General features: G+C 58.1%; 2 protein-coding genes and 1 long non-coding RNA gene across 4 annotated transcripts in view; 1 reads left to right on the top strand and 2 right to left on the bottom strand.

Moving 5' to 3' along the window:
• Nucleotides 1-3,426, bottom strand: part of LOC109386048 (uncharacterized) — a 13,649-nt gene extending 10,223 nt beyond the window's left edge. Inside the window, exon 1 of the long non-coding RNA XR_002124716.1 lies at nt 314-3,426. This is a non-coding gene — a long non-coding RNA (uncharacterized LOC109386048). The remainder of the gene's footprint in view (nt 1-313) is intronic.
• The window catches only part of RFLNA (refilin A), a 197,380-nt gene that overhangs the window by 185,537 nt on the left and 2,370 nt on the right, over nt 1-9,473 (top strand). The window contains exon 1 of one of the 2 annotated variants that reach the window (XM_019648895.1): nt 7-254. The exons of the other annotated variant lie outside the window; for it this stretch is intronic. Coding sequence (XP_019504440.1) covers nt 48-254 — 207 coding nt within the window. The 5' untranslated portion in view covers nt 7-47. Of the gene's footprint in view, nt 1-6; nt 255-9,473 lie in introns of those variants that run through there. 2 annotated transcript variants of the gene reach the window in all.
• On the bottom strand, nt 3,602-7,275 carry LOC109386044 (uncharacterized). Its single transcript, XM_019648893.1, has 2 exons — nt 5,018-7,275; nt 3,602-4,419 (listed from the first exon to the last, which is right to left on the bottom strand). Exons 1-2 carry the CDS (start codon nt 5,566-5,568, stop codon nt 4,032-4,034), a joined length of 939 nt encoding a protein of 312 aa, XP_019504438.1. The 5' UTR covers nt 5,569-7,275; the 3' UTR covers nt 3,602-4,031.

The following is a 9,473-nucleotide window of genomic DNA, read 5'->3' as shown; positions in this document are numbered from 1 at the left end:
CCCCCCCCCCGAGGAGCCGGGGGCCCGCGCCCCGCGCCCCCCCAGACATGGTGGGCCACCTGCACCTGCAGGGCATGGAGGAGAGCCTCAAAGAGCAGAGCCGGGAGGGCCTGCTGGACAGCCCCGACTCCGGGCTGCCCCCTAGCCCCAGCCCCAGCCCGCCCTTCTACTCCCTGGCGCCTGGCATCCTCGACGCCCGCGCGGGGGGCGCCGGAGCCTCCTCGGAGCCCCCCGGACCCGGCGAGGCCAGAGCGGTAAGCGCGGGGACAGCGCAGGGGGTGGGGGACAAATGGGGGCGAAGGTCTGTACTCACTGCGCCCCAAACGCGGTGCCTCAGAAGCCAGGACTGGGTCCCCCCGCCACACACAAACACACCCCTCCAGCCTAGAAGGTGGCCCAGGGACAGCCACGCTCCCAGGCAGGGGCCAGGGTGCAGGGGTGATGGGGCAGCCTGCCCCAGACCTGCAGACGGCCTCCCTGCCGTGGGCCTCGCACTGAGTGACTGGGGCTGACTGTCAGCCGGGAACGGGCAGGGGTGAAGGACTGCCCAGATTCCCAGGGAAGTTGGCCCCTGGCTAAGTGGGCTTGAACCCCACGCCCACGCTGCGCAGACCTTGGGACCCAGGTCCTTCCCGCTGCTTCTGACCCGGGTCCCTGTTTACAATCCGCCCACCCCAACCCCAACGTGAAAGCCTTTCTTTTTTTTTCTTCATATATTTTTTTTAAAAACCAAACCCAGACAGGAACGCTCCCTTCCCAGGGTGGTGAGGGATGTTGACGTGGAGATGAGGCGGTGCCTGGGGAAGGCTGGAACCCCACGTTAGGAGGCTCAAGAGTTTGTCTCCTGCCAGACTTAGGGGGGTTTTCCGGTGGACTGGTGGCCGAACTGAGACTGGGTGCTCCCCCCCACACACACCCCAGCAGGCAGGAGCAAGGGGTGGGGGGAATCCGGTTCCTTCTGGACTGGAGGGAATGACAAGCTGAACTCCGGAGGTTGCTAACAACCCCAGTGGCATCTGCCTTCTGGACGCTGAACTTTTCTGCCCCGTGCACGCATCCAAACCACTATGTCACCTGGCACCTCACTGGGCAAGAAATGCCTCCCCCAGCTGAAAATCAGAAAGGAAAGGTTCCCTCGCCTCAAGATACTGACAGGAATTTCATTGGTGCCTCCTTTGCTCCTTGGTCCAGTGGGTCCCAAACTTGACTTGGCACTAGAGTATCTGAGGTCTTTAAAAAATACCCACGCCCGCCTCACACCCGCAGACATTCTCATTTACCTGGTACGGGCTGCAACCTGGGCGTCAGGAGTTTTAAAACGTCCCCATTTCTAATGTGCAGGCAAGTTTGGGAACTGCTGTCTTCGACCAGAATCATGCAGTGAATTTGCATGTTGGTCTCTCCTTTTGGGGGCTGGTGGTAGGATGGGGCTTTGAGGGTTTCCAGGGGGTGCATAGAAGTGACTGAGGCTGTTTGCATTTACATCGGTCCTGTTGTTGGAACGGGCCAGCCATCCCACCAGTCTCAGATTGGTGCTGTGGCATGGAGGGTGTCTTGGAATAAATCCCTGCGGTGCCTCACTCAGCGGGGCTCAGAGAAGAGGGACATGGAACCGGTCTTCCTCTTAGTTGCTTGGATGACCCAGAATCCTCCTTAACGAGGGTTTCCTGGATGCTTTCTCTGCCTGCTAGGCCAGCCAGTGTGCCCGACTTACTTGGCTTGACTGTTCCAGCTGATTTTAGTTCCTTTTCTTTCCTTGCTAACCAGATGCCAGGGATGGAACCGTGCTGTCCCTGCTCTTTTAGTTTGGCTTGAAGGCCAAACCTGGGGCGATTTCTGCAGAGGTAACGGTATCTGTTTAGGTAGCCCTTAGGCAAGCCAGGGACTGTCCTAAACCCTTCATGTGCATCCACTCATTTAATTTTCACCATATTCCAATGAAGGATGCATCTTATTACTCCCGTTTTCCAGAGGGGGAGGCTGAGGCACAGAGGCGCTCTGTTAGCCCAGGTCACCTAGCTGGCGAGTAGCCTCGCTGGAACAGAACCCAGGGGTCTGGCTGCAGTCTCTACCCTTAGACCTCATTATAGTCTCCCAGTTTGGGCTGTGGAGCGAATTAACTACCTGTGTGGGGTTTTTCTTTTTCTAATTAAAAAACAAAAAATGCCTGTGACCCTATGGCGTTCTGAGATGCTGCTTTTAATAAAACAAGAGGAAATGGTTGCCATGGGCAACCTCTTCTAAGCCCTAGGCCCTGCGGTGGGGCCCCGCCCACCTACCCCCCATGTTACTGAGTGGCAGGCAGGACTCCCGACCTCCCGGTTAACTCCTGTCAGGTTTCCCTAATCTGGCCTTTAACAACACCCTGCTGGCTGAGGACTAATAGAGAATGCTTTTCAGGTGCAGATATAGGCAAAGCCTGGCCCTCCCAACCTCCTGAAGGGGACGGAAGGCTGTCCTGCCTCTAGGAGCCCGTGGTTGCAGATGCCCAGGCAGAGGCTGGTGGCTGCAGGGCCAGGCCTCCTCCAGCACCTCCCTAGCGTCGGGGGTCAGACCATGTGGGTCTGGGTTTCGGTTTGCTTTGCCCTGGGTAGCTCTCTTGGCTCTAGCACCCGGTTCCCAGCACTGCCTCCCCTCCTCCCCATCAAAACTGGCAGCACACACCCCAGCCAGGGGGTTGAGCTGCAGTTCTGTCCCCAGACCCCAGCTACAGGGGTCTCCACCAGCTTGGCACCCTATTTGTTATGCTGGACATATGTGTTAAATTTGCCCATTCTCCACCCCCACCCCACCCCACTTTGTTTTAATAAGCTGGACTTACGTTCTGGACAACACCCCATTGTCCAGGGTGTCTGGCAGCTGGGAGACCGCCCCGCCCAAGACATAAAAGGCATTGGGAACCAGGCTGGGTGTGAATGAAACCCCACCCCGCCTTGACCATGGCTTTTCTGGCTCTTTGGAGTATAAAGACAGTAACACTGGTGATTCCCAAACCCATGAAGATCTGGGAATCAGACATTCACCCACCAGTACTTAGTGTATGCCCTGCACTGTTTTGGACCGTGGGTGACACAGCAGGGGATAAGGCGTTTAAAGTCCCTGTCCTCATGGCACGGCATTCTAGTGGGACCCAATACCACGTGGATTGATAAGGGCCCTTAAGACTAGAAGCTGGGTGAGGGTGGAGCTACTTTAGACAGGGTGGTTCGGAAAGAGACATTTAATAGAAACCAGAAAAAAACGAGGGAGTGGACTTTATGGTTATAGGGCTGAAGTGTGCACCAGTCCCAGAGAACGGCAAGTGCAAAGGTCCTGAGGCGGGAACAAAATAGGCATGTTTGAGGAGCAGCAAGGCGGCCAGTAGGGACCAGAGCAGGGACTCGGAGGCCAAGCTGAGGCCAGAAAGTAAAATTCCATTTGGTCTTTTAAAATGTACTTGTGACTGTTTTTATTTTATTTTATTATTATTTTTTATTTATTTATTTTTTTTTTAGCTGAGCCATCCTGCTACCTGTTGGCAGCTCAGCGGCTGCTCAGCTCGGGCTGGACTCGAACCGCTGTTGCTCAGAGCTCAAACTCTTGAGCGAGCTCTTAACCAACTGAGCCACTCGGCCGGCCCCATTATTTTTTTTAAAGGCACCGTGAGCTCCCACACCCCCCAAATTAGAAACCCAAATCAGAGACTTGACCGAGATGTCCGTGAGGAACAGGATCTGTGCAGGGCTTGTCTCCTCCAGGGTGGGGCTGGCTCCCCTGTAGGACACCGGGACAGCCAACGCTGCCAGCTGGGCCAGGAGGGGGTTGCCTGTCAGCTGAAACTCATCCCACAAATATTTAAGCCAGGCTGGGCGAGGCATACAACCGTGCACCAGACAGACGCTGTCTGTGCCCCTCCGCCCCTCTCCCCATCCTGCCTGGCCGAGCTGTGGGTATTGGGGGTGCATGTGGGGAGAGGGGTCCTGCTGCCGGTAAGGGTGACTGGGTGTGCAGCAGATGCCCGTCTCCTGGAGTTAACAGGGCAGCTGGGGGAACTAACCCCGCCCCATCTTACTACCCCCCGGGGAGGCCACAAATAGCATTTGGGATCTCCAGCTGAGTTTCCTGGGGCGCATGTTGGAGGAACAACCACCACTAGGGTGGGTGAGCAGTGGACAGATATCATCTGTGTGGCAGATGAAGGACTCAGCCGCTGCGGAGTGGTGACGGGCGGGCGGCGATTGTCTGAGCTGTTCCCTCTCAGTTGTGGAGACAGGGTGCTCCAGCAGCCGGTGGCCTGGGCTCCGTCCTGCGTTGTTCCTGTTACCCCCATCCCCGATCTGCTGGGTCTGTTTACAGGTTGAATGTCTTTCTGAGTGACGCGCTTGAGAATGTCCCCAAGGATGAGGTGCTGGTTCCCCAGGCCAGATTCTGAGAGAAGCCCTGTGGGCCGGATGTAGGAAGGAGTGGTGGGGGTGGGGGTGTCTTAGCCCCATCTTTGAAAATCTCCTAGGGCTGCCCAGCCCTTTGAGACCACCACCCATGGTCACAGCCACCTCTTAGGATCTTGACTGTCACCTCCCCTCCCCCACCCCACCCCTAAAATTCAGGATCCTGAATTTTCTCATTTCTCTGTTTCTGGTCTGTGATGGTGAAACCAAGGATGAGGGAGGAGAAGAAAGGGAGTGAGGAATTTAGGGAGTTAGTGCCCAGGAGGGGAAGGATGGATGGACAAATGGATGAACAGATGGATGGATGGATGAACAGGTGAATGGATGAACAGACGGACAGATAAATAGATGAATGGATGGATGCATGAGTGGATGGATGGGTGGATGGACGGACAGATGGACTGAGGACTCAGCCTCCATGGCCGCCGCCCCCCCTCCCCCATGCAGGCTCCCAGGTGTGTCCCTGACCACTGAAGGGGTCTGAGTAAGCTCAGGTGAGAGAGAGCCAAGTGTGTCAGGCCAAGGTGGGAGGAGCAAGTTTGCAGAAAGGGAGGCTGTGAGGGAAGGAGGGGAGGAGAAGCCAGAAACACCTGCGCCTCCTTTCAGCCCCCGTCTGCTTCATCCTTGATGAATTGGCCTCCAGTGGAAATTCAGTGAAGTCCCTGACAGCCCCGTATCTCTGTGGTAGGCTCACCCGTCTGAGAAACTCAGCTCCATCTGTAGCTATCGTGTGAAACGTAGACAAATAGGCCCACGCCCTTCCAGGTGCTCTGGAGACGACGGAATAAGACGACTGAATAAGCAGGAACCACCTTCCTGGGAAAAAAACGTCCCCAGGCAGAACCTGCCAGGGACTCTCCTGGGGGCCGGCGTGTTCTGTCCTTTGTACTCTTAGCCCCTGGGCTGGGAAGACCCCCAATACCTGCTTAAGTGACGGCTCATGAGGGAACGCTTGTCCCCCTGCAGCAGACCAGGCCTTTGTTGAGAGCAGGGTATGGGCATTCATTCTTAGTGCACAGAAAGCAGGTCGCTTTCTTGGCGGCTGCTCAGTCACTGTGGGGTGTATTTTGGGGACGCGACGGTGCTCTGAGTCTTCAGGGAAGTGGGAGGCCTCGCCCCAAGCCCTCAGTCCCCCTTTCATTGGGGGGGCACAGCCTCGCAGGCGTCATTCAGGGCACCCCCTAATCTCGTAAGACCCCATCTTCACTTGATCACATCTGCAAAGGCCCTTTGTCCAAATAGGGTCTCATTTCTAGGTTACATGTGTTTGTGGGGATCGCAAGCTAACCCACCCCCCTCCTGGCCCCTTGGGTCCACCTGGCCTCCTGTCTCTGGGAACAGGCCTGTCCCTGAGCCCTGCCTCCAATCCGACGGTGGTGTTTGCTCACAGCTTCACTGCCGTGGGCATCAGACCCTGGCTTGTGGGGTCTGTGCTGAGCCCATGACGCTCAGTGGCTCTCCAGGGAGCAGTCCATTCGGGGTCTCCCAGGCTCTCCCAACCAGGCCCCATGCAGCTGCCCTGTTGGGCCATGTTGGGGGAGGGCAACAAGCACAAGAAGCCCCTCCCCTCTGCCCCGGGACTTGCCACCTTTCATAGGAAGGGTGAGAATTTCTCCAGGTCCCTTCCTCGGATCGCGTTCCTCATGGATGACGGTTAAGGTCAACCTTAGACCAGCATGTGAGCTTTTAGTCTCAAATCCCAAATACAAGCTGAAGACAATCGAGTCGAATTCCAATTACAACAATAGGCATCACCGGCCAGTGAGGCCACGTTAGCAGGTGCAAAGCCTCCCTCTGGCTTTGGCAAGGACACCCTTCCCCCCATGCCAGTGTGGGGTCTGTGTGGTGGTCCTTCTCTCCAGGAGCAGCAGTGGGGGGCGGGGGCCTGCACCCTTCTTCTTGCCAGTCCGAGGGCTTGTTCCTCTCTGACTGGACGAAGGTTCACCGTTTTGTGGGCCACATATGGCTTTAGCCGTAACCCATGCCACAGCAGCTATGGGCCGCATGCATCACCCAGGCTGGGCACAAACACCGTTGTACTGTCCCTGTGTGTCCCTGCCAGCCAGGCCAGGACCCTTGGTCAGGCTGGGCTGTCACCGAGTGGCACCGAGCTCTCTCTCACAACAGAGCGGTTATCTCCGCGTCCTGTGGGCTGTGCCCTGCTCGGCAGCCAGGAAGGGGGAGCACGCCAAAATGCCCGTGTGTATTTTTACTTCCAGCCGCCAGCGAGTATTTATCCTCAGGGACGGCCCATGAATCACCGGGCAAGGCGGGTGGGGTTGGCGGCAGCCTGTCCTCTGAACCCTGCTCCCTCTGTGGGCCCAGTCCTCACACCCCCACCTGCCTGCCCAGGAGACCAGGCAGCCAGAGGGACCCCGTGGTACAATAGGGGTCTCCTGGGCCCCTAGAAGGAGCCGGGGGCTGGGGGCTGCCATCCCCGGGGCAGGGAGGGTGGCGTCTGGGGTGGGGCCTCCAGCTCTCAGCTTGTCCGTGCCTGGAATTCACTGTTCTTTCCCTGGCCCTTCACCCCAGAGCTGCGAGGGGACTGAGGGGACACTGCCTGGCTCGCACCTCAGGCGTCCCTGACAGGCGCCCAGGTCGGTGGTATGGGCTGATGGTACAGCCTTGTTTTTACAGATGTGCAAACTGAGGCCCTGTGAACAGGTGGCCAGCCCAGTGGGCCTCTGGGGGGTTCTCTTTAGAGGGAATTTGGGGACAGAGCTGGGCTATGGCCACCCTGGGCATGGGGTGAGGGGAGCTGGCCTGTCTTCCCTCCGGTGGCTCCCTGACCAGTGGAACAGCAGCAGCCGGGCCCCTAGGTGTGCAGGCTCCCCCCCCTGCCCCCCGCATCTTGTGTGCCCCTGCGTGAGCCCCTCCCTGCCCTTCCCCACCCTGGTGGCTCCCATCCGACTGTGCCCCAGTCTTTGAGGAGTGGCTCGTTCTAGTGTGGCTGGAAGGTCGTCCTGCCAGGGCCCGCGGTGTGCCTCCTTGGCTGTGACGGGCGCTTTCCGTGCCTACTCTCCAGCTGGCTAAGCGCCAGGGGCCTGCACCGCTGTTCTGCTGTTTCAACAACCCTGCGGCCAGAAAGACTCAGCTCTGAGCTCCGGAAGCCTGGTGGCTGCCGCTGTCTTCCCTTCGTGTCTCGCCCTGGGGCCCTTCAGGGGCGTCCTTGGGCCTTGGCGGCGACTTCCGGAGCCATCTCGCCACTGGGCTCGCTGGATGCCAGCCTGCGTCTGGGTTCTCACCGGCCTCTTATATCGCCTGTGTCGTGCTTCCAGTGCAGGCGGACTGGAGCTGTTTTTCCACTGGGGCCCTTTGGAAAATGGTGCCCAGAGCCCTGGCTTCCTGGCCAGCCTGTGAAATGAGCCTTGTCCCCTGTGCTGGCGGCCAGCTGGGGAGAGATCCGGCCGGAATGGGGCTGGTGGCACGTTGGCCCGAAGGTCCACTCGGGCGGTGTCAGGGGTTTGTTTGGCAGTTTCTTTAGCCTGGGTGGACCCTGGAGAGAGGCACCCGGTGATTTGCCTCACAAAGAAGGAGGCTGTGAGCTTGGGAACTCTCCTTTCTTGGGGAATGGGGGTGGTTAAAACCAGCATGGGCTGCCTCTCTCTCTACCTCCAGCCCTTCCACCTGTCTGGAGAGAAGAAACACCTCCAAATAACTTAGCACCCATGTTCACATCCCCTCACAGGCCTGTACCATCCTCCCAGCTCGTCAGTGGCCACACATCACCCCCTCTTGAACAAGAAGAGTGCTGGGAGGCACGGTGCCTCGTCCCCCACACACGGGGTCTGGCACACAGTAGGTGCTCAGCATGCAGTAGGTGCTCAGCAGACACCTGCACACATTTGGGAAGCATCTTTTGGAGAGATTGTTGGTTCTACAAAGGTCAAGTCATGGACTTTTGCAACTGGGATCAGTGCCGACAACCAGGGGGCCACGGAGGGTACTGGAAGCGTCTGAATTTTGTCACTACCTATGTGTTTTTTTTTTTTTTTTAATTCAGTCTCCTGACACAATGTGTGCTTGCTTCCAGAAGGTGGGAGCAGTGTTATTTCAAGGTCCAAAGGGTGTGGATTGTACCTCTCTCCAGGGAGAAACACCCCCATCCCCACCCCCATCCAGGGCCTTCCTGAAAAGGAGGACTCATGATACAAGGCAGCTTTTCCCAACGCTTACTCTGCCGGGCACTGTCCACACACACACTACACCCTCTGACTCGCTCGGTCTTTGTGGAAGACTGGCGGGTGCTCCGGCCGCCTCTCTTCAGCCCAGGAGGCTACAGCCCAGAGAGGGGGGCTGACCTTGATGAAGAGGCCTGGGGGGTGCGCCCTTCAGAGGAGCTGAGGGTCTAAGGCTGGTGACATAGCCACCACCTTGAATGATGCACCAGAAGGAAGCAGCTCTGGAAACTCATTTAGCCTGGAGGTGACACACGTGTCACAGGCCGCACTCACCACGCCCCCGCACCCTGCCAGGGGGAACGGGAAGCGGGGTGCCCACACGTGAGTGGAAGGCAGACAGCTGCAACTAGCTGGTGATGGGTCGGTATTAACCATCCACAGTGGCCACCCTGGAAGTAGAAACAGAAGGAAGAGCTGAGGGCTGGTGCGAGGACCTGTGACGGCCCCAGCTCACCACCTGGCTTGTGACGAGGTTCAGAACGTTTCTGACTTAAGGAATGGGGTGAATTGAGGGATGAAGTCATGGGGGAACCCTGAGGAGGCTGCCAAAAGCAGGGTCTCAGAGGAAGCCCTCCTGTCGTCACGTGTCCGGTTCCTGCTTCAAAACGCTCACTTTTCTGGGTCCTCCCGTGGGCTTAGTGTCCAGTGCAGGTGGAGATTTTCCTGGGACACTCGGGGAGGGAAACGGAGAGCACTTAAGGGAGTGACGTGGGGGCAGAGAAAATGCAGAGGCAGCTGGTTCCCTGCGTTGGGTGGACCGCTTCGGTGGGAGGTCTGTGTCTGCGGAGTGGGTTTGAGCAGACGGGCAATGGACAGGGGCTGGAAGGCTGTGGGGGGGGGGCCCTCTGGAACCCAGGGGGAGCGG

This window comes from Hipposideros armiger, unplaced genomic scaffold (assembly GCF_001890085.2).
Source record: "Hipposideros armiger isolate ML-2016 unplaced genomic scaffold, ASM189008v1 scaffold_128, whole genome shotgun sequence".
NCBI classification, from domain to species: Eukaryota; Metazoa; Chordata; class Mammalia; order Chiroptera; family Hipposideridae; genus Hipposideros; species Hipposideros armiger.
This window is presented reverse-complemented; position numbering and strand designations above follow the sequence as displayed.

Bases quoted from the DNA above. Each gene is read 5' to 3' on its own strand.
- LOC109386044 (XM_019648893.1), bottom strand. From the start codon at position 5,568: ATGAAAGGGGGACTGAGGGCTTGGGGCGAGGCCTCCCACTTCCCTGAA. The intron at 4,420-5,017 runs GTGTTTCTGGCT...TCCGGCCCACAG, and splicing joins GGGGCTGAAAGGAGGCGCAG to GGCTTCTCTCAGAATCTGGC.